The sequence below is a fragment of the Danio aesculapii genome, chromosome 10 (genome assembly GCF_903798145.1).
Source record: "Danio aesculapii chromosome 10, fDanAes4.1, whole genome shotgun sequence".
Classification (NCBI taxonomy): Eukaryota; Metazoa; Chordata; class Actinopteri; order Cypriniformes; family Danionidae; genus Danio; species Danio aesculapii.
Window position 1 is genome coordinate 38,999,953 of NC_079444.1, and position 26,965 is coordinate 39,026,917.

The 26,965-nt window shown below is 32.6% G+C and overlaps 1 protein-coding gene across 1 annotated transcript; it reads left to right on the forward strand.

Moving 5' to 3' along the window:
* The first annotated feature begins 80 nt into the window (after nucleotides 1-80).
* Nucleotides 81-11,028, forward strand: dcps (decapping enzyme, scavenger). The gene is made up of 6 exons (XM_056467544.1): nucleotides 81-263; nucleotides 1,820-1,970; nucleotides 4,183-4,328; nucleotides 4,403-4,516; nucleotides 7,868-7,978; nucleotides 10,642-11,028. Exons 1-6 carry the CDS (start codon nucleotides 84-86, stop codon nucleotides 10,906-10,908), a joined length of 969 nt encoding a protein of 322 aa, XP_056323519.1. The 5' UTR covers nucleotides 81-83; the 3' UTR covers nucleotides 10,909-11,028.
* Nucleotides 11,029-26,965: the final 15,937 nt, after the last annotated feature.

The window sequence follows — 26,965 nt, forward strand, 5'->3', positions numbered from 1 at the left end:
AGGACGCGGTCGGTGAGACATGCGCAGTGGTTTATTCTTTCGTGAAGTGAATTCTGATTGGTTGGTTTCCAGACCGGTGAATCATGGCGGAAAGCGAGAATGGGAAGGACGGTAGAAGCGCTGCAAAAAGACCGAAAATTGACGCGGAGGATGAGAACAGAAATGCGGGAGAACAGTCGGCCGATAACCCGGTCGCAGACTTCCAGCTCACCCGCATTCTGCGCGATAGTCCGCGAGAAAAAAGTATCTTCATTCACGGAAAGGTGTGTTTGTGTTATTTGTTATTTGTTATGTGTGTGGTTGGGGATTGTGTTTATGAATGTGTATGTGAGGGTTTGTGTGTATGTGTAACGTTATGTGTTTATGTATGTATGTATGTATGTATGTATGTATGTATGTATATGGCGAGTGTATGTATGTTTGTGTGTTTGTATGTGTGTGTATGCGTGTGTATGTGTGTGTGTGCAACGTTATGTGTGTGTGTGCGTGCGTGCGTGCGTGCGTGTGTGTGCCTGTGTGTGTTTGTGTTTGTTTGTGTGTAACGTTATTCGTATTTTTATGTGTTATGTTTGTGTGTGTGTGTGTGTGTCATAATGTGTTTGTGTATGCTTGTGTGTAACATGTGTATGTTTATGTGTAATGTTATGCTTGTGTATGAGTAAAGTTATGTGCATGTGTTGTGTATTTTTGTCTGTGTAACGTTTGTGTATGTATAATGTTATGTGTATGTGCAACGTTTGTGTGTGTTTGTGTATATATAATGTTATGTGTATGTGTAACGTTATGTGTGTGTATGTGTAACGTTTTTGTGTGTGTATATATATATATATATATATATATATATATATATATATATATATATATATATATATATATATATATATATATATATATATATAACGTTGTGTTTGTGTGTATATATAATGTTATGTGTATGTTTGTGTGTATATATAACATTATGTGTATGTGTTTATATGTATAATGTTGTGTATGTTTAACGTTATTTGTAACAGTTTGTTTATGCAACGTCTGTGTTTGTGTATATATATGACAATATGTGTATTAGTTTGTGTATAATGTTGTGTATGTGTAACGGCTGGTGTATGTGCAACGTTTGTGTATGTGTAACGTTATGTGTTTGTGCATATATAATGTTGTGTATGTGTAACTGTTTGTGTATGTGTAACTGTTTGTGTATGTGCAACGTTTGTGTATATAGAACATTGTGTAACATTATGTGTATGCGTTTTTGTGTATGTGTAACAGTTTGTGTATGTGCAATGTTTGTGTATAACGTTATGTGTATTCGTTTGGATGTGTATATATAATGTTGTGTATGTGTAACGGATAGTGTATATATAAGATTGTGTATGTATGTGTAACGTTATGTGTATGCGTTTGTGTTTATATAATGTTGTGTATGTGTAACGTTATGTGTTTGTTTATGTGTCTGTGAAATCACTGTAGGAAATTACCAACTATTATTGCAAAACACTGACTATCAAATCTTTAAATTGAACACGCAACAACTATTATAAATTCACTTTCCTTTGGATACCAGCACATAGGTATCATTACACAGCAGTACTTATGACTACTATTTTATTCATTACATTACAGTATTTCCTTATTTGCTTCATTGTTACTCGGTTCTGTTATGCTAGTAGAAGCTATTGAGGTAAAGTAGGTTTTATATTGTTTTATATTTGTATTAAATTCATTTTATTTCTAGAACAAATAGTGCAAAGACACCAGAAGTACACTTTCAGATTAAAGCAGTAAACTCTGCGGGAGTTGAATGTTTTATTGTGATTTCTAGGTGAAGGATCAGGATGCTGTTGTGATCCTGGAGAAATCTCCGTTCAGGCAGGACTCGCTGTCTGAGTTACTGAAGACTAGTCAACTCAAGCTGGAGATGCAGAATGACGTGTACAGCACATACCAGCTGCATGCTCCACCACAACTCAACGGTAGATCACAATATGTTTCTGAAACTAGGCATGGGATGATAACCGGTTTCAAGGTATACTGCGGTTTGGATAAGTCAAGCTTTTAAAACCGCCAAAGTTTTCTGTAATACAGTTCCTAAGGTATATGTTGTTTTTTTTTTTTGGCTTTTTTTTTCACAACTATTTTATTTCGTTTTTTAGGGCAAGCGTACATCGAGCAGAAAAGGAAGCTCGACATCAAAAGCTACTGCTCCAAAATATTTTAAAGGTTTCTTAAAATAAATTATATAGTGTTTAATAAGAGAGAGGGGGGGGGGGGGGTGTTTTTTTTTTTTACCCAGACATTTAAGGGTGCTTTCACACCTAGACTTTTGTTTCAGAACCTGGCACGTTTCCCCAATTAGGGCGGTTTGTTTGGCATATGTGAATCCAGCAATCGCGTTCGGATCCATGCCAAAATGTGAAAGCAATCTAAAAATAACTTCTTTTGGAGCAGTAATCACAATACAGTCAACCCATTATATTTTTATCCAAGGTTATCATACCGTCAGAATCCTATTCCAGCCCGTGCCTAGTTGAAATGTGATTTAAATGTGATTCAAAGCTGCATATTCACCATCATTACTCCAGGCTTTAATGTCAAATGATGCTTCGGTAATCATTATAATATGCATATTTACTGTTCAAGAAACATTATTATTATTATTATTATTATTATTATTATTATTAATAAAAAAAATAAAAAGTAATATTTTTTTCAGGATTTTTGATGTGTTGAAATATTTTATTATTATTATTATTTATTTTATTTTTTCGCATGGGGATCACAAATTTTGACTTATTAAAAATAGAATCCATCTGACCACATTTTTTGAATGGTAGTTTATATTTTTCTTTGGTGTTTATTACTTGATTTCCATTTGACAGATTCTTTAGTTTTTTTGCTGTGTTTCAGTTATGGCTTTTTATTTATTTTTCTCATAAATTTAGTTAAAGTAAATATGCCTAATTTTTGAACAACATTTAATATTTTTCAACAATTTTTTTTGTTATATTTGCCAAAATGTCTCTACCCTCCACTCTAATATCTATTTATTTTATATGATTACCTGTCTAATATCAATTTGTTTTATGTCATGCACATATTTTTTATCAGCGCTCTATTGAATAATATTACTGTAAAATAACTCCTAAGATTCCAAGCTGCATTTTCACCAAGTTTCTAATGTCAAATGATGCTTCAGTTATAATTCTAATATGCTTATTTACTGTTCTAGGAATTATTATTATTATTATTTTTATTATTATTATTATTATTAATAATAATGTCAAAACAGTTCCACTTACATCAAAATACAAAAAAAAATGTATAATTCATGATTGTATAGAATTTTTCTTTTAATTGGAAATCTTTTGTGACATTATTATTAGTAGTAGTAGTAGTATTAGTATAATGGCAGAAATTTTCTAACCTCCACTCAAACTGATCCAAAAATCAATTCATTTTATATTACCTCTTGTCTAATAGAAATTTATTTAATGTTATGCACACATTTTAATTTGTACACTACAAAGGATCAATATATTGAAAAATATTATTTATTTACTTTTGAGATTCAAAGCTGCATTTTCACCATCATTACTCCTGTCTTAATCTCAAATTATGCTTCAGTAATCATTATAATATGCTTATTTGCTGCTCTAGGAACTATTATTATTAAAAACGTCAAAACAGTTCCGCTTACGACCATGAATAATACTTTTTTTTAGCATTTTTTGATGAAATATTTTCTTTTTTAATTGAAATCTTTTGTGATAATTCTTTTCCTGTCACATGCTGATTACAAATTATGACTTAAATATAATAATAATAATAATAAATAAATAAATATAAGATTTTAGATTAAATATACGTATATTTAAAATTAGTTAAATAATTAAATTATTAAATATTAAATATTTTTCAAAATTTAATAATGACAGAATTTCTCTAATCTCCACCCTGATATCAATTTATTTTATATTACCTCCTGTCTAATACTGATTTATTTGTATCAGTGCACTACAAAGGATCAGTACTGTATATTGAAAAATATTACTCTAAAATAACTAAACTATAGTTTAAAAAGGACTTTCGTGACAGTTTGAGAATTAATCTTAACCACCACACAGGACATACAAATGACACGCCACCACCTATTAATTTAAAACTCCATAAAATTGTTTGCAACAGAAATCAAAACGACAGTAATGTGCCCTGCGACGGAGAAGCATATTAAGAAGTATTTGCACCAGGAGGTTTTTCTGCTTGAAGAATCAGGGGAAGATTATCGCAACCTCACCTTACCGTACATCAGCAGCCAGAGCTTCAGTGTGCAGGTGAGGATTCAGTCCCGTCTGACCCTTCATTTCAGTGTCTCTCGTATAACAGCAAGCTTTTATTGTGATTTCAGTGGGTGTATAACATATTAGAGAAGAAAGCAGAGGCGGATCGGGTCGTTTTCGAGGATCCAGACCCTGATGCTGGTTTCGTTTTGCTGCCTGATTTCAAGTGGGACCAAAAGCAGGTGAAAAATAGTATCATTTATGGTTGTAAGTAGGGCTGCACTATATTTTGTTTTAGGATTGATATTGCAATGTGTGAGTACGCAATAGTCACAGAGCAGGACGTGCAATGTCGAGTCAGGATTATAGTTGACCAGGTATGGATTATAGTTGACCAGGTACAGCAGTTCACATGAAAAATTTCAGGTAAACCACAATAAAGTGAAAGTTAATCAGTTGCTTGTGTTTTGTAGGTAAACATTTTAAGCGAGTTTAAAGCATTTGGGCACAAGCAATTATTAAGTTTGTAGCTTTAACAAGGATTAATCCTATTTAATTATTTACACAATGAAGAATATGCAGTTTTATTGTCTTTTTGATTATTTTATTTCTGTACCTGTATACTGTTAATCTCCTTCATTTGCATATTTACTGTGATATATTTCTTTCTTTCTGTAGTTTGTTTATTATATTTTATGAACTCTCCTACAAAATCGTCCCAATCAATCTCAAATTATTAATTGCGTTATCTTACAATTTTAAAATATAGCACAAATTTAAATATAGCATTGGACTTTTTTCCAATATTGTGCAACCCTAGTTTTAAGCTGTTTTACGATTTAAGTTTTAAGCTGTTAAACTGTTTTGACATTAATAATAATAAAAAACAAATAATGATAATATTTTCTAGAGCAGTAATCAAGAATATTAGAATGATTTCTGAACCATCATTTGAGTTTAAGATGAGTGCATCAGAAATAAAATGTATTATTGCTATTTTTTTTGTGGCAATAACCAAAAATCCACTGAATGGGTTGAAATGATAACTTTTACTTTTATGCCAAAAACATAATATTAGGTTAAGTATATATGTATACACACTACAATAAATGTTTTATTAATATTTTGATGATTATCCTCTAAGTATATCAAAACTCAGTTTTTAGTTTGAAGTATTCATTGCCAAGCAATTTATTTGAGAAAATTTTAAAGTAATTTTTCACAATATTTAGATTTTTAATTCTTAGATTACAATTTTAAATTACTTTTTTTACAAGACATATTTAAATTATTTTAACTACAGTGGTTCGCACACTAACATTGCTGAAGGACTAAAAACGTTATCAGCAAGATGGTGTGAAACTGTACATTTTTGGTCAAATAATATTAAGTAAAGATCATGTTCTGTCAATCTATTTGGATATTTTTCTACTGTAAGGATATCAAAACTTAATGTTTGGTTAATAATATTTATTGCTAAGCACTTTATTTGAGCAAATGTAAAGGCTACAGATTACAGATTTGAACTACTTTATTACTTTTTAATGACAGATTTTAATTAATTTAACTCCAGTGGCTCAAACTGTAATATTGCTGAAGGACTAAAACATTTCAGCTAGATGGTTCTTGCTAAAAAATAAGTAAACATCATGTTTAACAAGTATATTTTGATTGTTTTCTACTGTAAATATGTCAAAACTTAACATTTAGTTAGTAGGACTCTGCTAAGCACTTTATTTAACCAAATTTAAGGTGATTTTCACAATATTTAGTTTTTTTGAACCCTCAGATTACAGATTTTAATTACTTTATTACTTTTAAAAGTTGTATATTTTAATTATTTTTAACTCAGTGGCTCAAACTTTAATACTGCTGGAGGATTAAAAACATTGTCAGCAAAATGGTGTAAAACTACATTTCTTGTCAAATAATATTAAGTAAAAGTCATGTTCTATCAATATATTTTAATGATCTCCTACTGTATGTCAACTCAATTTTTAGTTAGTAATACTCTGCAGAGCAGTTTATTTGAACAAATTAAAAGGTGATTTTCAATGTATTTAGATTTTTTTTTAATCATCAGATTACAGATTTTAATTACTTTATTAATTATAATTTTTTAAATTAAATGTTTTATTTATTTTAACTATAGTGGGTAGAACTGACTAAAACATTATCAGAAAGATCATGTTCTAGCAATATATTTTGATGATTTCCTCCTCTAAGTATATCACCTAAATTTGTAGTTGGTAATACTTATTGTGAAGCACTTTATTTGAACATATTTAAAGGTGATTTTAACAATATTTAGATTTTTTTTTGATTACAACTACAGTTGATTTCCCAGAGATGGGTTGCAGCTGGAAGGGCATCCGCTGCGTAAAACGTGCTGGATAAGTTGGCGGTTCATTCCGCTGTGGCGACCCCAGATTAATAAAGGGACTAAGCCGAAAAGAAAATGAATGAATGTTGACTACAGTTGTTTGAACTAATATTGCTGAAGGACTAAAAACATTATCAGCAAGATGGTGTAAAACACTACATTTTTGGTCAAATAATATTAAGTAATGATCGTGGTCTATGGAATGTTTTGATGATTTTTCTTCTATAAGTATATCAAAACTGAATCTTAGTTAGTGTACTCATTGCTAAGCACATTATTTAAACAAATTTAAAGGCGATTTTTTTTTTTTTTTTTTTTTTTTTTTTTTTTTTTTATTTTTTTTTTTATTTTATTTTATTTTTTTTTTTTATTTATTTATTTATTTTTTTAAATCATCAGATTACAGATTTTAACTACTTTATTACTTTTTTTTAAATAAATTACATATTGTTTTAATTTAACTACAGTGGTTTGCACACTAATATTGCTGAAGGACTAAAAACGTTATCAGCAAGATTGTGTGAAACTGTACATTTCTTGCCAAATAATATTAAGTGAAAGTCATGTCCTGTCAATATATTTAGATAATTTTCTACTGTAAGTATATCAAAACTTAATTTTTAGCTAGTAATACTTGCTAAGCCCTTTATTTCAACACATTTAAAGGCAATTTTCACAATATTTAAATATTTTTTTTAATTCTCCGATAACAGATTTTAATACTGTAAATAAAGTATTCTACCAAAGCCACTAAATAAGAGCAGTTAGAATAGCTTAGCATGGCTATTATGTGAATAATTTGGTATTGCAATATAATGAGCAGTTCAAAAGTAATTCACAAAATACTTGAAAATGAAATTATTTAATAATAATATTTTGCTATCGTTACACTCAATTAGTTACAAAATGCTAAAAAAAAAAAAAAAAATTAATTGAACTCAGCTTAAACATAAAAAGTTATCTGAGAGAGAACAATAAGAGAGACCGAAGAAAATTACAAACAAAATGCATATGGTCATATTCATCTGTTCATATCTCTGCCAAATATTCTCCTATTCTAACAAAGTACACATCAATAGAAAACATATTTATTCAGAGATCAGATGATGTATGCATAATAAAAACACACATTGTGGTCATATTGAGGTAGATTTGTAAGACCAGCGGAAAAATAATGAATGTTTTTTTTTGTTGTTGTTCTCCTCTTCAGCTGCAGGACCTGTATTTGATTGCCATCGTCCACAGGAGGGACATTAAAAGTTTGAGGGATCTTACAGCAGAGCACCTGACACTGCTCACAAACATCCGCAGTAAAGGAGAGGTGAGTTACGGGTCAAGTATACCACACTAATGTTTTTGTAGTTGTAAATTGGGTGTCCTGGAAGAATTTTAGAATATTTAAGTTGAAGTAAATTGAAAGATCTTATATCACCTTTTATCAGTATTGCTGCCATCTGTATGTATTGTATAATGTTTGTTTATTTTTTTTAAAAAAAGAGGTTTTGTAAATGATGTGTATATAATATTCTTTACATTTTGCCATGAATATAGCCAAGGCTGCTGATAAGACATTAAAACAAATAAACAATAGGGCTGCATAATATCTTATATATACAATAAAATGCAATTGAAGTTATAAGAAATAAAAATATTTCTATTGTTTACAAAGTTGATATTTTTATAAAATTTAATTTTCTATTAATGTGTTTCACTATTTTGACCATTTCATAAATTATTAGGACTGTGTATGGTGCTTAATGCAAAGAAACAATTAAGAAATATATTGTACTATTAAAAATAGTCTAGTATTAATATTTAAAATTAAGAAGAATTAACTTGACTGATATAATTAGCAATTTCCCATCAAGATTTATTTATTTGAAGTATTGTGGACGAATAATAAATATTTCAGTTTTAAAGTCAAGCTTGTTTTTATTTACATTCTTTGCTTTTCTCTGACACCAGTATTGCATATATTTATAACGTGTGTCATGTCACAAACTGTTTACAATTTTTTTTTTTAATATGTCGTACAGCCCTAGTTGAAAATTTAGATGATCACAGTATGTTTTACAAGAAAATAAAGTCTTTGTACAATAAATGCAACTTTTAAATGTATGTTTTTTAATTCAATGCATTACTTCACATTACTTGCCCAGGACCACAAAAAAGTACAAAAGTGTACATTTTTGGAAATCATATGAAGTTTTCAATTGTTGTATTTTTTTTTTTTTTTATTAAACTATTTGTCGGATTCATAATCTAAAATCTGAGGCTTCAAAAAAACAAAATGCTGCAAAAAATAACCTATAAAATTGTTCAAATTAAGTTCTTAGCAATTCATATTGATATTACTGATATGAGTTTTTTTAATATATTTATGAAAGGAAATTTAGAAATTGTCTTTATGGAACATTGCCTTCATTTTTAAAATGTGTTATGATATTTTAATTATTGAACTGAAATTTGTTTTACATGAAAGACAAATATATAATTAGGACTCATACAGTATAGATTTAGCTATTCCCTCAAATATACCCATGCGAAATTAGACTGATTTTGGGGTTCAAGGTCACATTTCTTCAATTAACAGAATTTTACCAACACTTTATGAATAAAAAAATTGTTTCAGCACCAATATGTTTCAACACTGAAATGAATTCCATTCATTCAGTTTTCAAACATTCAGTTTTCCACTAGATGTCAGTGTTTAACTAAACTTGTAAGTCCATCTGTTTCTACTGTCTACTTTGGTGAAGTCTAGAAGGGATACAGCTGAAGATACTCGCATCAATATAGCATGATTTTTGTGACGCTGTACAACAGTAATTACTATTTTTACATTAGTGTGAGAGTTAGGTTTAGTGTTGGTGCAGAGGTAGGTGTTAATAAAATGCAATTTAATGGATAATTTAATAAATAATATGAATAATAGTAGAAAAATACAGTTTAATGGGTAATTTAATAAAAAATATGAATAATACTCTGTATAAAAATTCAGTCTAATGGGTAATTTAATAAATACACACATAAATATTTCTACATATACACACAAAAACATCTACATATATATATATATATATATATATATATATATATATATATATATATATATATATATATATATATATATATATATATATATATATATATATATATATATATATATATATATATATATATATATATATATATAGCCCTTTTACCATTAGTTTGCTTTGAGGGAGTGACACACAAAAAAGCCCCGCCCCCTACTCCAGTGTTTCCCAACCCTGTTCCTGAAGGCACACCAACAGTACATTTTCAACCTCTCCCTAATCAAACACACCTGAATCAACTTATCATAACATCAGAAGAGACTCCAACACCTGAAGTTAATGGGTTAGACAAGGGAGACATCCAAAATATGTACTGTTGGTGTGCCTCCAGGAACAGGGTTGGGAAACACTGCCCTACTCCATATTCATTTTCAGTTAGAAGCACATCAACATACTGAAATAAAAGTCTCTGCAGCTTCCGGTTTACATGGACTTTGAACAACACTTCAACATGATATAATTCCCAAGGCATGGTTTCCCCAAATACATTTGTGAAGTGTCACAGTCTGAATTATATTATTTATTACATATTATCTTTACCTTGATGACAGAACATAATATTGTACTAGATATTTTTCAAGATACTAGTATTTAGCATAAAGTGACATTTTAATTAGGCTAGTCATTGCTTAAGGGGGCTAATAATATTTACCTTAAAATGTTTTTTAAAAAATGTAAAAGCTGCTTTTATTCTAGCCGAAATAAAACAAATAAGACTTTCTCCATAGGAAAAAATATTATCGGAAATACTGTGTGAAAAATTCCTTCCTCTGTTAAACATAATTTGGGAAATATTTGAAAAAGAAAACGAAATTGACAGGAGGGCGAATCATTTTGGCTTCAACTGTACATCATATTTAAATTCAGGTCTCGTCTATATCCACAGGACACCATTCAGAAGAAGTACGGCGTCCCTCCAAGCAAACTGCGTGTGTATTTTCACTATCAGCCGTCGTACTACCACCTTCACGTCCATTTCACTGCGGTGGAGTACAACGTTCCGGGTTGTGGAGTGGAAAGAGCTCACCTGCTTTCAGATGTCATCCAGAACTTGCAGTTGGATTCCAGTTACTATCACAATCGCAGCCTGTCGTTTCCACTGCGAGCTGATGATGGGCTGCTCCAACGGTTCAGAGAGGCTGGGAAAATTTAGTGATGTTTGCCACTTTTTTTAAGCTTGTTTTTTAAAAGGGATAGATCAACCAGAAAGTAACATTTAGTCATACTCTACTGTCTTTTATTAAACATTAAAGGCAGATTGTTTCAGTAAGAATGTTCTGCTGGATTTCTCAGAATGTCTGTGCATTTTCTGGGCTCTCTTTTTCAGGAAATAGGCTGATTTTACAATTCACCTAAAGTTAAACTGTTGAGTGTCATCATTTTTTTTTATCCATTCAGCTGATCTCTGGGTCTGGTGGAAGCACTTTTAGCTTAGCTTAGCATAGATCATTAAATCAGATTAGACCATTAGCATCTCAAAAAAATGTATTAAAAAAAAAAAAGTTTTGATGATTTCCCTTTTTAAAGCTTTACTCTTCTGTAGATACATCATTTTGGCTAATACTCAAGAGAATTTGCTGTCGTACCATGCCTTCAGCAGGCGCAATGATATTACACAGCACCTGAAATTGATTCCTTGATTATTACGCCAGAATGAGAGTATAGTTTCTAGCCATATCAGCTTTTTAGCCCAAACTTTTTCCTATAAAGGGCTAAAAATGAACTTAACTGAAGGCTGTGGGCCTAATATATATATATATATACCAAACCGTATATATTAAATTTGTGATGGACAAGCTACTAATTTATTTGGTAATAGTTAAAAATAACTAGAAAATGTTGCTTTAAATCATATTAAGTAATGCAGTATCATTTTTAACATTTTATATTGAACTTATTACAGTAAAAACATAATCTCATTCATAACACAATGGAGTTCAGTCCCCTTCAGATGGGATGGCGGGCCAAATTAAAGATTACCATGGGCCAACTGTGGCCCGCGGGCCCTACTTTGAGCATCTCTGGCCTAGAAGATGGCAAGTTTTCGTTTTCCAAATTTATTTGTACACAATGTAACCACAGAAGGGTCGAGCTTTAAATAGAGAAAATTATTTTTTGAAGTTTGAACAAGATGCTAATGGTCAGTGATCTATGCTACGCTAACTCTTGTTTAACTCTAGGTGATGTGGAAAAAAAAGTGGAGCAGTAGTTCATTTTCCAAATGAAATTTCTGTCGTCATTTGTTCACCGTCGTTTTTAACAAACCTGTTTGAGTTTTTTTTACTTGTATTAAATGCAAACAAATATGATTAGAAACATTTTGGTATCCAAACAGTTAAAATTGCTATGAAAATCAATGCCGATCGGAATTGAGGTCAGTGACCGATCATTCTGGAAGTTAACTAATCTTCTTTAAAGGTCAGTTTCAGGATTTTTTGTTCAATTTTGGAAAATTCTATTTAGTTTTTGACCAAATTTCAATATACAAACACATCACATGGGACCTTGTTAATACCATTGCATTACCATTCAAAGCTTAAAGGGATCGATCACCCAAAAATGAAAGTTTCCAGTTAATCTACTCACCCTCGGGTGATCTGAAATGTAGGTTACTTTCTCTTTAAGACTTCCTAAAGATTTGTTCGATAATGAGGAAAAAAAGAGGTCAGTAAATCAACCGTAAATGTTCAGTAAATCTCTTTAATGGTAGTCGGTATACAGCTTTAGAATATCTAGAACAGGGATGGGCAAACTCGATCCTGGAGGGCCGGTGTCCCTGCATAGTTTTGCACCAACCCTAATCAAACACACCTGCTTGTAGCTTTCTAGTGATCTTGAAGACACTAATTAGGGTGTTCAGGTGTGTTTGATTAGTGTTGGAGCAAAACTCTGCAGGGACACCTGCCCTCGAGGATCGAGTTTGCTCATGCCTGATCTAGAACAAGCTTTAGGGTAATAATGATGACCAAGTTTTCTTTCTTTAGGTGAGCTAACCCTTTAACCTATAAATGACTTTAATTAATGTAAGATTACATTTTATACTGCTTATCTGTTTTAAAACATGCATTATGGTCACTATAACAGTCATTTAATAACATCTCACAGTTTTATGTCTAAAATATAGGTGTGATTTTTGTAATCTTCTGTTTTTCATTATTATTAAAGTACAGGTTGTTTTTTTAAATGGGTCGTTTGTGTTTTTCATGCTGTGGCCGATCGTGTGGACACAGCCTAAATTCATCACTCAAAAGCCCAGTTTTTTCCACCCGGCTGTGCACCTGTCTGTGGTGGGATGTCGAGATTCATTTTAAAGCACAATTGGAGCCAGTGGGGCCCCAGGCCTTATTCTTTGAGGTTTTAGGGGTCCTTTGAAGAGATTTGGCCATGGCTGACAGAGCAGTGGGCTGCAATGGATGGCTTTTTTTCTTATTTTCTTTTCTGAAAGTTACTTGTTCAATATTACCCCAACGTTCAGGAAGAGTAAAGTTTAATAAGCACAACACAACCGATAATGTTTTTGCTTAGCTGCGAGTTTACTTATAGCAAGTTGTATAGATTTTTATATCTATTTTTTTGGATTTTTAGTTTGCAGCTCATTGTAAATCCAGCCCTGGAGCAGCAGAAAAGCCCAAACCTCCAAAGCAGGAAAAAAAAAAAGTCTGTTCAAAGTTTGTTTATGTGGTTCAACATGAGATTTCACTGTTTTACATAATCAAAGACTTAATGCTCTCTATTCACAGGGAATCACAGCGCAGAATAGAATGATTTCTGATGGAGTATCAGCTCAAGTAATGCTCTGTTATTTAAAGGTACGTTCACACAAAGAACATTGTTTTCGTCTTATGATATTCTCTCCTGGTAATAATGTGTTCATGTATTCTTTTTGTTCAGTTATTGAAAGCTTTTCCTTTTATGATACATCAATGCCAGATTTTTATTGCTTTAAATTTCTGCGTGGGTCTCCTCCCAGCTAGAAGGTCGCTGGTTTGAGTCCCGGCTGGGTCAGTTGGCATTTCCATGTGGAGTTTGCATGTTCTTCCCATGTTGGTGTGGGTTTCGTCGGAGTGCTCCGGTTTCCCTCACAGTCCAAAGACATGCGCTGTAGGTGAATTGAATAAGCTAAATTGTCCATAGTGTTTGAGTGTGTATGGGTGTTTCCCAGTACTAGGTCTGCGGCTGGAAGGGCATCCGTTGCGTAAAACATATGCCGGAGTAGTTGGCAGTTCATTCCGCTGTGGCAACCTGTAAAATAGAGACTAATCTGATTGAAAGTGAATGAATTGCTGAAATTACTTGCATATCTACGGTATGCAGACCTATATATGTTAGAAATCATTAAATGATGTGGAAAAAAATAATCTGACATTATTTTCATTTTATGTTGTTTTCTCCTGGTATTACGGTGTTCAAATATTATTTAGTTCACAGTTATTGAAACCTTTTCCTTTTATGATACATAAATGTTATTTTTTTTATTGCTTAAAATTCTGCATTTACTTGCATATCTGTATTAGAAACAATTCAGCATCAGAATCCAGAAAGAGAGTAGAATAAAAATAACTTGATAAAATGAAGGACTTAAGGCATAATGTTTACATGAAAATAAAACTAGCATAATAATAAAATAACAAAGTAAAAATGCATATATATTTTTTTTTAGCCGGCAGCTAGCTCTCTGCAACTCTCACATGGTCGCCCACTAAAGCTAAGCAGAACTTCGTCCAGTCAGTACCTGGATGGGAGACCACATGGGAAAGCTAGGTTGCTGCCGGAAATGGTGTTAGTGTGGCCAGCAGTTAGTGTGGCTCAACCTGCGGTCTGTGTGGGCCCTAACGCCCCAGTATATTGATGAGGACTCTATACTGCTCAGTGAGTGCCGTCTTTCGGATGAGACGTTAAACCGAGGTCCTGACTCTCTGTGGTCGTTAAAAATCCCAGGATGTCCTTCGAAAAAAAGAGTAGGAGCTTAACCCCGGCATCCTGGCCAAATTTGCCCACTGGCCTCTGTCCATCACGGCCTCCTAACCAGCCCTATATCCTTATTGGCTTCATCACTCTGTCTCCTGGTGAGCTGGTGTGTGGTCTGGTGCAATATTGCTGCCGTCGTGTCATCCAGGTGGATGCTGCACACGTGTGTTTATATACACCCAATGTGTGGTATATAAATCTAAGGAATGTTATATTTTAATGTTACATTTGATTACTTGGATTATGTCACGCACATTTTATGGACTGCTTTTGTGGCCTGTTGTGGCTTAACAGCCATTGGTTCATCATGTGTACTGTTAATTCTTATTGGCCACAACTTAAGATGCATTTTCTTCAAACTGATCAAAAGTTGGCAGTGATAAAGGTCTAAAATGAACTTGACATCTTGTGTGAACCACCAGAACAGTCGAAAATGCATTTGATCAGATTGCTTTATAGTGTAAACATGACATAAAGAATGATGAAATAAGAGAGATGTGTTCCCACAGGTCCCTGAAATCCTTGAAAGTTTCTGAATCTGAAGAGAAAAAAAAAAAAATCAAGGGCCTTGAAAGTTTCTGAAAATAAACATACACTGATACAGGTTCTTGAAAGTGCTTGATTTTATTTTGTGCAAAGAAGTTTCTAGAAAAAAAAATCTGTTATTCCTTATGGTCCTCTAATGGTGTTTCTCATGTTAGAGACTGCATTATATTTGCCATAATCTTAAGTAAGAAAGTATATTTTAAAGAATTATGTAAATATTTAAAGATAATGTGCAGTAGTCAACATTTGAAGTGGATCAAAAACTACTGGAAAACACCCTAGTCTTGTTCCACTTCCAATGTTGACTACTGTAAAACCCATGAGCTGAGAACAAAGCATATTTGAATAAATCTTAAAATGTCTGCTTTTATGTGCCTGAGCTGTTTTTATTAAATCTATTCAAAAAAATTACATCAGACCATTTTAGAATACACTACCTGACCTGAAGTCTTGTCATTGATCTCAGTTGTAAGAGCACTAAATAATAACTTGACTTCTAGTTAATCATTTGGAAAAGTGTCAGAAGGTTGATTGCATCCCAATCATCACAAATACTGCAGAAGACCTACTGGAACCTGCATGGACCCAAAATTCTTACAGAAATCAGTCAAGTTTGGTGAAGGAAAAATCATGGTTTGGGGTTACATTCAGTATGGGGGCGTGCGAGAGATCTGCAGAGTGGATGGCAACATCAACAGCCTGAGGTATCAAGTCATTTGTGCTGCCCATTACATTACAAACCACAGGAGAGGGCAAATTCTTCAGCAGGATAGCGCTCCTCATACTTCAGCCTCCACATTAAAGTTCCTAAAAGCAAAGAAGGTCAAGCTGCTTCAGTATTGGCCAGCCCAGTCACCAGAGATGAACATTGAGCATGTCTAGGGTAAGATGAAGGAGGAGGCATTGAAAATGAATCCAATGAATCTTGATGAACTCTGGGAGTCCTGCAAGAACGCTTTTTTTGCCATTCCAGATGACTTTATTAATAAGTTATTTTAGTCAATGCAGAGACATTATTGTACAATATTTTTTCTGTTAAGCGATAAGACTTTTGTCTAAGCAAAGTCAGATCTTACAGTCCTAATTAAATAATTAAAAATCATATTTTATTTTGGTCAAATAAGCGTAATCTAGAGGCCTTTGCCTTTCATATAAGCCACTTCCGATACCAAATGATCAATTAGAAGTCAAGTTATTATTTGTTGCTCCTAACACTTGGATAGGCGACAAGACTTTAGTTAGACTTTATTGTACTCTATAAGATGTAGCGAATATCACCATTTGAGGCAAGTCCATCCAAAACAGAAATATGGAAAATATAATATTATATCTCTGTCATATGGCCAAAAATAAAAGTAAATAATAATAACAACGATAAATGTAATTTTATGTAGCACCTATAAAGTAGAAGCTTTACATGCAAAAAAGGTAAAAGATATACACAAAAATGCATAAAACTAAACAAAAAAACCAAAGCCAAGCCAATAAAAGGTCAATATCTCAAATCTCACAAAATCTCCTGGAAAAAAAATAAAAGATTGTTTAAAGCAATAATTTAAAAACAGTCAGAAATTCTGTGTAGGAATTATCATAACCATTTATTTATATTGCAAAACATCTGTCCCACCAAGAAGGTTTTTACAGATTCCAAAGGCAGATGCTGATAAGATCAGGGCCTGGCTAAGATGTGTGTATGCTTTGGGGGTTTTCTGATGTGGTCACATTGATTGGTGAGTTGAATGTCTCAGTATTTGGGCTTTGGTCCGATGGCCAAAGACAAAATTGGATTGTAAACTTTGCTCTTTCTCTTTTCCTGCTCTACTCTTTCCTTCATGTTTTCTCATTTTATACAGTTATTTTGTTACTAATTTTGTTAAGTTAATGTCATTAAATCATTTCATTTTCAAGTATTTGTAAATTACTTTTGATTTACCTTAACACTTAATTGTTTCATATTGCAATACAAATACAGTATCATAATAGCAATGCTCTTCCACATTTTTAGCTATTAATGCTGCCTTTATTTCTATTTTTGGTATAAGATTGCAGAAAGATGGTGTTACGTCCTGACACGTATCTTTTTGTGTGCACAATGTGCTTTGTGTTTTCTCTCTCTCTCTGTGTCTCTCTCTCTCTCTCTCCCTGCAGGTAACTGTGTCCACCTGGTAGCGATTATTGGATCTTTCCAGTGATTGGCTGTTAGGAGAGGAGAGAGAGTATTTAATCTGATCTACACTTCAAACTACTGTTGGTGGTGGCGGCTAGATCGTGCAGTGGCAGAACGTTTCTCCACAGACAGACCTTGTGTTTGTTAGAGCTTTCAAAATTTGATTTGACTTCAATGTTTACAGTGTGGTAAAGCTATTTAAGTCAGACTTCTACTTTCAGTGATCTTGTTGTTAACATCTAATAATTCACCCAAAGAGAAGTGAGTCTGGTTGGTTGTTTGTTTATTTTGAGGGTTGAGTAGGAAGGTGGGTGCCATTTTGTTTTGAATCAGTTTTCTCCTGTTTGTTAGTAGAGGGAGTTAGTTTATGTATTTTTGTTTCTTTTTTTATTTCAGATTAGCAAGAGTTGACTAGAAATCTACAGTTTCTCACCATTGTACAGGAACCTTTTAGTCACTTCCATCTGCATATGTAATCTCAGAGGGTAGAATACAATTACTTTTGGCATATTTGTTCGACATTAAAACAACAAGCACCAATATCTAGCAAGCTAACACACAATGACACTTTAAAAATTTTTTTTTTGAGGGTATCACTTTCACACCTGCTTCATTTAGTTCTGTTTAAATGTATCAGAGTCATTTTCCTTTTTTTGGTTCATTTGGGCAGCTGTGAAATTGGCAATCGTACTCTGGTGCGCACCTAAAGAGGACCAAACAATGGTAGAGAAATCTGTTTGAAAAGGTGGTTAATTTTGACTAATCAAAATGCAGTTTAGGAAATTCGTCTAGCCAAAGACTGATGTGGATGTTGTTTCAACTGGTTCAGTTCAGAGCAGTTGGTTTGATGAGAAACGGAGCCAAAATGGCTGAAAAATACTACAATGTATCATTTTAAAAAATTGGTCCAAAGAAAATGTACTAATGTTCATTCATTTATCCATTCATTTTCCTTTGGCTTAGACCCTTATTTATCAGAGGTCACCATAGCTTAATGAACCGCCAACTATTCCAGCATATGTTTTGCGCAGCGGATGCCCTTCCAGCCGCAACCCAGTACTGGGAAACACCCAAAATCTCACACTCATACACTACGGCCAATTTTGCTCATCTTATAGCGCATGTTTTTGCATTGTGGTGGAAACTGAAATACCAGGAGGAAACCCAAGCCAACACGGGGAGAACATGCAAACTCCACACAAATATGCCAACTGACCCAGCGGGGACTCAAACCAGCAACTTTCTTACTGTGAGGTGACAGTGCTAACCACTCACCGTGGTTACTAGTCACCGTTCAACCATGTACTAATGTTAATTAGTTATTATCATAGGTGGAGGGTATAATTATGTGAATTTTTGTAAAGATTGGTACATCCTCAGGTGGACGTTATTCCCCAGAGTTTTTTTTTTTCTTTTGCTTTGCTGCCTTGTTTCTGTTACAGAACATTTTTATTCTGTCGAGATATTTGTCTGTTGATTACTTATTCGTTTAAAGTCTGTTCCATTTTCTTATTAATTAATTAATTTTTTGCTATTCCTTAATGTTTATTTTGTAATATTTATGTATGTGATATTTTTATGATACGGTTTGGAGCGAGCTGGTCATAACATAAATTGGGGGCTCGAGCGCGATCCGTTTGTGCAGGTCAGTAGCCTAAATTATTATTTTTTTAATGGACTCTAAATGGTTCTCCCAAAAATCTAAATTTAGTTACTATTTACTCATCAAGTGGGTCTGAACCACGTTTTTCTGTTGAACACAAAAGAAGATATTTTGAAGAATGTTGAAAAAAAAAAATACTCTGGAAGTCAATGGTTTCCAACATTTTTTCCCCAACACTTGTGTTCAACAGAAGGAAGAAACTCAGGTTTGCGACAAATAAATGATGTGAGCTTCTTTATTTTGCACCGTGCTGCCATGTGCTAATGTTAATTAATTAATATTATGGGTGGAGGGTATAAATATGTGAATTTTTGTAAAGAACTGTACTTCTTTAGGTGGACCGTTATTCACCAGAGAGTTATTACAGAAGATTTTTATTCTGTTGAGATATTTTTCTGTTCATTGCTCATTCATTTAAAGTCTCTACACCAGGCATGTCCAAGCTCGGTCCTGGAGGGCCGGTGTCCTGCAAAGTTTAGTTCCAACCCCAATCAGACACACCTGGGCTAGCTAATCAAGCACTTACTAGGCTTTCTAGAAACATCCGTGCAGGTGTGTTGAGGCAAGTTGGAGCTAAAATCTGCAGGACACCGGCTCTCCAGGACCGAGTTTGGACACCCCTGCTCTACACTTTAAAAAATCCTGGTTGCCTTAATTTTAAGCTGAATCAAATTTTTGCATAACTTATAAAATTAAGTTAGAACATGATTATCTTAGTTTAATAAGTTACAATGACCTAAACACACATGCTGTCAGAACTAATTGGTCATATCATTTTTTACAGTGTAGACATTTTAATGTTAATTATTAATATTAAAATGTCTTAATTAATTAAAGCTATCCCTTAAATAATTGTGTATTTTATAGTATTAGTTTCTGTATGTGATACTTTTTATGGTACGGTCGAGAGTGAGTTGGCCGTAACACAAATTGGGGGCTCGTCCGGGATCCATTTATGTGGGCAAGTAGCCTATATTATTATTTTTTTAATGGACTCTAAATAGTTGACCCAAAAATCTAAATTTAATACACATCAACTGGTTTTGAACCTTTATAAGTTCCTATTTTTCTGTTGAACACAAAAGAAAGTGTCTTCTTAAAGGGAATTCTTTTGCAAGAGATTTAAAGGGATAGTTCTCCCCAAAATACAAAAAGGTTCACATAATTTTCTCATTGTCGCAAATGTTTTCTTCAGTTGAACACAAAAGAAGATATTTTGAAGAATGTTGGAAACTGGTAACTATTGACATCCATTGTAGAAAAAACAAATACTATGGGAGTCAATGGTTACAGGTTTCCAACATTTTTCAAAATACCTTCTTTTGTGTTTGCGAGTAAATGATGTGAGCTTTTTTATTTTGGGGTGAACTATCCCTTTAAGTCACTTGCAAATAAAATCCCTCTAAGAAAGCTCTCAGTAATAACACTTGTACATTTTCTAACTAATGCTATTGTTGCATCTGGCTACCGCTAATTTCAGTGTTGTCACTATAGCCAGCGCATACGGCTTTAGCTCCTTGTTGTGCGTTCATTAATTCTAAGTAATTACCAGGTCTTATTACTTATCTGTGGTGATTGTGTTTGGCAGCAGGATTCAATATTTAGACAGAAAATTCCAGAGGAAAAATGTGAAAGTCCTTAAGAGCTTTTTAAATGGCCTTACGGAGGCTCTCTAGAACAATTACATAATTACTGCACACAAGCGATGCTGTCAGACTGAGCCTCTCCATCTATCACTCCACTCACGATTATGCTTTTGGAAATGAGAAAAAAACAAATAGTCAGTTTCGTGCATGCATGTGTTTTTGAATGCATGCATATATAAAGTGGAGTGCATTAAGTGAGAATATAAAGCAATCGGAGGGTAATGAGAATGAGTTGTTATGTGCATTATGTTGAAGTTAAATGTGATGGAGCTTGATTGTTGTTAAGGTGGCCACTGTTTTTATTTATTTATTTTTTTAAGTAAGCAGCTGCAGTGTTTTTGGCTAATTAGCTATTTTTTTTCTTATATTTTTTTCAACTGAGCCGCTAAATAAGTCCATTTGAAATATTTATATTAAATTGTTGTTAGCACTGGTTGAAGGAGCAAAAGATAGTTAAAGAGGTCAGTTTTTTTATTTACTATGGATTAAACAAATCACAGTGTTATAGGGAAAATGACAAACTTAACTAATACACGGGGTATTGAGTGCAAGATATTATTAGTAGCTTGATCAGTGTGGAAAAATTGAGAAATGGCAGCATATGGGAAATAAGAACGTGCATGCAGTCCATGCAGAATAGTACTCATTTTAGTAATATACAGTGAAATTGAGCAATTTTGTGCAGTTTTTTTATTATTTTCTTTGAAATACCCAGAAAACCCAAGTGTTTTCTTCTTCTATTTATTTCTGACAATATTTATTTTTTCAAGTGTCAGTTTTAAATTGATTTCTGAGCCAAGGAAGATTTTAAGTAAACAAAGAAGTTAATAAACAAAGAATTTAACAATCAAGTAAACAATGAATCAAGCAAATAAAGTAAATCAAGTAAACAAAAGTTAATCATCAAAGAGGTAAATAAACAAGTAACTAAACAAAGATGTAAATAATAAAGTCAATCAAGTATGTAAACAAAGTTAGTAATTATTTGCGTAAACCGAAGTTAATAATCAAGTAAATAAACAAAGAAGTAAACAAAGTAAAAAATCAAGTAAACAAAGAAGTAAATAATCAAGTAAATAAAAAAGAAGTTAATAATCAAGTAAATCAAATATACAAAGAAGTTAATAATAAAGTAAACAAAGTTTATAATTAAATCAACAAAGAAATAAATAAACAAGCAAATAAAGTAAATAATCAAGTAAACAAAGAAGTTTATAATTAAGTCAACAAAGAAATAAACAAGCAAATAAAGTAGTCAAGTAAACAAAGTTAATCAAGTAAATAAAGAAGTTTAACTATCAAGTAAACAAACAAGTAAATCAAGTAAACAAAGAAGTTAATCAAGTAAACAAATTAAATAAAACAAGTAAACAAAGAAATAAATAATTAAGTAAACAGACGAACAAATAAATAAACAAGTTAATAAACAAACAACTAAATAAATGCAAGTAAATGAACAAAGATGTAAATAAAACAATTAAATAAACAAAGAAATTAATAATCAAGTAAATAAACAAAGAATTGAATGATTAAGTAAATAAACAAGTAAATAAACAAAGATGTAAATAAACAAAACAATTAACTATGAAATGAATAATCAAGTAAATAAACAAAGAATTTAATGATTAAGTAAATAAATAAGTAAATAAACAAAGATGTAAATAAACAAAACAATTAACAATGAAATGAATAATCAAGTAAATAAACAAAGAATTTAATAATCAAACAAACAAGTAAATAAACAAAGATGTAAATAAACAAAACAATTAAATAAACAATGAAATGAATAATCAAGTAAATGAACAAAGAAATGAATAATCAAGTAAATAAACAAAGAATTTAATGATCAAGTAAATAAACAAAGAATTTAATAATCAAACAAACAAGTAAATAAACAAAGATGTAAATAAACAAAACCATTAAATAAACAATGAAATGAATAATCAAGTAAATAAAAAAGAAATGAATGATCAAGTAAATAAACAAAGAAATGCATGATCAAGTAGATAAACAAGTAAACAAGCAAGTAAACAAACAAATATGTGAATAAATAATCAAATGTAAACAAGTAAATAAACAAACAAGTGAATAAACAAGGATGTGAATAAATAATCAAGGGTAAACAGGTAAATAAACAAACAAGTTAATAAACAAAGAAGTAGCATATGAATTGCTTTCTTTTTTATGTAAAAGCACTCGTGTTAGTGTAGCACTTACCCAAAAGTACCCCATTTTTTGACCCATATATGTGTTGTTGTGCATAATTTGATTCCGATATTCAGCAGAGGATGTGGTCTGTTGTTTGACCTGCTGAATTTATATATAACATCTCTTTGTTTCTTTCCGGGAATTATTATTTATGAGATATGAGAGATGAGCGTGCGGTTTGACATGCTTTGCCACGCTGAGGTTTATACTGCAAGTGTTACAGAGGAAGTTCATGCGGCTACATTTGATAAGTGCTGTTAACCATGTGTTATCGTATCACATGCTAGTTTTGATTAGAGAGTTAAGCTGATTTACCACCTGATTTGACCTGAAACTTTCACTTGATTTGTTCACTTTAAAAGGATAATTCAAGAAATAATCGGATGTTTACACACTGTTTAATGCAATATTTTGAAGAACACTCAAAAAGCTGCTTGTTTAAATTGCTTATTTAAAACAATACAATTATTAAGGGTTTTTTGGGGGGGACAAGTTAATTGTTTTATGTTCAATCCACTTAAATTTGTACAAATGAATCAGTTTACCAAGGAGTGTCAAAGCTCAGTCATGGAGGGCCGGTGTCTTGCTGAGTTTAGCTCCAATTTGCTTCAACACACCTCTATTCAATTCATCTTTATTTCTATAGCGCTTTTACAATGTAGATTGTGTCAAAGCAGCTTAACATAGAAGATTATAGTGAATTGAAACAGTGTCAGTTCAGTTTTCAGTGTTTACGTTCAGTTCAGTGTGGTTTAATGTTCACTGCTGAAAGTCCAGACACTAAAGAGCAAATCCATTGATGCGCAGTTCTACAAGTCCCGAACCATTCAAGCCAGTGGCGATAGTGAAGAGGAAAAAACTTCACCAATTGACAAATGCGAAGGATAATAAACCTAGAGAGAAACCAGGCTCAGTTGGGCATGACCATTTCTCCGATGGCCAAACGTCTTGTGCAGAGCTGCTGTCAAGGCGCCGGAGAACGCTGGATGTCAGCGAAGACTCGTCTGTTCCTGGAGCATCAGAGGAATCAGTCTCATGCTCTCCACTCCTCCAAGACCTCCACAGCAGCTGCTCCAACACAATCTCACTGCAATTCGTAACTTTTTGCTTCAGTGGCTAAATCGTATGAATTCGTATGATCTAATTCGTACAATTTAGTACGATTTGCTCATCCCCCAATGACGGTTGGGTTTAGGGGTGGGGTTAGGTGCCACGCCTCCTTTTTAAAATCGTACAACTAAATTCATATGAACTCGTACGAATTAGCCACTAAACTGACTAAACGTAAAATACTTACGTTTTCTCGTGAGATCTGGCTGGCTGCTCAGGATACAGCCTGGTCCGGGATTGTGGAAACCTTGGGATCATCTCTTCACAGGTCTTGGATCGCATCAGTGGCGCTGCATAATCTCTGGAGGCCTCTGGACAAGTATTCCCAGATGGAAATAGAGAATAATTAGCATAGCTGCTGTTCATAGTGTGATGAGATGCAAAAACCTGCGTGGAGCACATTCATGCATCATACTGCTATGGGATGCACTGAGTGTATGCTTTACTAAAGAGATTGGTCTTTAATCTAGTTTTGAACTGTGAGAGTGTGTCTGAGCCTCGGACATTATCAAGAAGGCTATTCCAGAGTTTAGGAGCCATAAATAAGAAGGTTCAACCTCCATTAGTAGACTTTGCTGTTCTGGGTATTACCAGAAGCCCTGAGTTTTGAGATCTTAAAGAGTGGGTTGGATTGTAGCGAGACAGAAGGTTGGATAGAGAAACAGGAGCTAGATTATTTAAAGCTTTATAGGCAAGAAGCAATATTTAAAATTCAATACGAAACTTAACAGGCAGCCAGTGTAAGGAGGATAAAATTGGGGGGATGTGATCATATTTTCTAGACCTGGTAAGAACTCTGGCAGCTGCATTTTGTACTAGCTGAAGTTTGTTAATAGAGGATGCTGGACAGCCAGCGAACAGAGCATTACAGTAATCCAGCCTAGAAGTCATAAAAGCATGGACTAGCTTTTCTGCATCTGATATGGATAGCATACTTCTTAACTTAGCGATATTTCTCAGATGAAAGAAGGTGGTTTTTGTGACATGGGATATATGATTTTATATATATGACACCCAGATCTTTTATTGTAGAGCTAACAGTAACTTTGTATCCCTCTAATGGCAGGTCGAGTTTTGAGATCTGCTTTGTACAGGATTTAGGCCCAATAATTAATAATTCTGAGTTTAAGAGAATAAAATTGTTGGTCATCCAGTCTTTAACATCTTAACACCTGCCAGGAAGTTTTTTAGTATACCTATTAAGAGCTTGATTAGGTGGTTTAGATGTGTTTGATTAGGGTTGGAGCTAAACTCTTCAGGACACCGGCCCTCCGGGACCGGGATTGGACACCACTGAGTTAACCTAATCGATTTTGGGACAACATGAAGGAATTGTGTAAAACCCAGCATTTTGTTTCACAGTGACTGTTGGAAACCAGAAAACACTGACATTCGAAGTAGAAAACAAACATACTATGGAAGTTACTGGGTACAAGTTTCCAACATTCTGCTAAATGTCTTCTTTTGTGTTCAGCAGAAAAAGAAATAACTTTTTATACTTTAACATTCAAATAAGAACATTACAAAATACCTGTCCTGTGTGGTCAGGGTCTTAAAAAAATATAGAGAAATGTAAGTTTGACACCTTGAAAAGTCTTAAATTCACCAAAGCACTGCATTCTATATGTTAAACCGTTTTGAACAGCTCTTAATTTTCCTATGTCCATGAAACGCTGCCTCTAAAACTCACTCAAATGCTCATACACTGTAAAAATATTTGTAAATAAACAGTTTTATGTACAGTGTCGAGCATATATAAGTACACCCCTCACAAATCTCTTTTAAGTTCATATTTTTAATAGGAAGCTATACAATATTATATTTGTGCATATACATTATATTAGTCAGTACTGAAGCCAAATCTGGAGCTCATCTAACAAAATAACTTACGATAACGGTCCAAAAAGTAGTACACCCAAATTTATATATTATAGAAAAATATCAAATACAAATTTTAAAAAGAGGAAAAGTCAAGAGAAGCAAAAAAAATTGAAAACTTTAGTTGAAATGTAATTTGTATTTATTTATTTTTTTTTGCAATATTTTGCTTAATTTTAACAGATTTGTCTTTCAATTTACAAATATTTTTGAACTAAGATTTATTAAACAGATCTATTATTAAATAAAGTTTGTTTTGTTAAAATGCTCAAAAATGCATAGCCTATATTCACTGAGAAATGGCTAAAATATTTCATTTTCAAAATGGGCTGTACTTAATTATTCTGAGCACTGTATTTTGTAAATCATGTTTTTTATTATTTTTTTCTGGACCTTGATCAGTGTTCATCCAGAAAAAGTTGACAATTAAAAAAAAACTTTTATTTTATTTAAAAAAATAAAGTTTTAGTCCTTAAAGACTTAAATTAACTAAGATCTTAATTTTTCTATGTCGAGATCAATGGTTGCAGGTTTCCAACATTTTTCAAAATATTGTTGAAACATGTTTATTTAAATGCTAACATTTACACAACATTTACTCATCCTCAAATGCTACAAAACCTGAAAGAGTCTCAAAGCGTTCACATGGGTTTATTTAAATGCAGAGTTGTAACGAATCATGCGATTTGTTCACATTAAATGCATAATTTAACAGTAAAATTACATTTACTCACCATTTACTCGTCCTCAAATACTACCAAACATGTAAACATTTTCTTTTTCCCTCTGTTAAACACAATATTTTGAAGAATGTTGTAAACCAGTAGCCATGGACATCCATATTAGGAAAAAAATACTATCAAGTCAATGGTTACAGGTTTCCAACATTCTTCAAAATATCTTCTTTTGTTTTTAACAGAATGATTAAATGAAAATGTTCATTTAGGGGTGAACTATACCTTTAAAATGAACTTAAAAATGCACTAAAAACTCTTGAGCTGTGTGATCAGAGTCTTGAAATGTC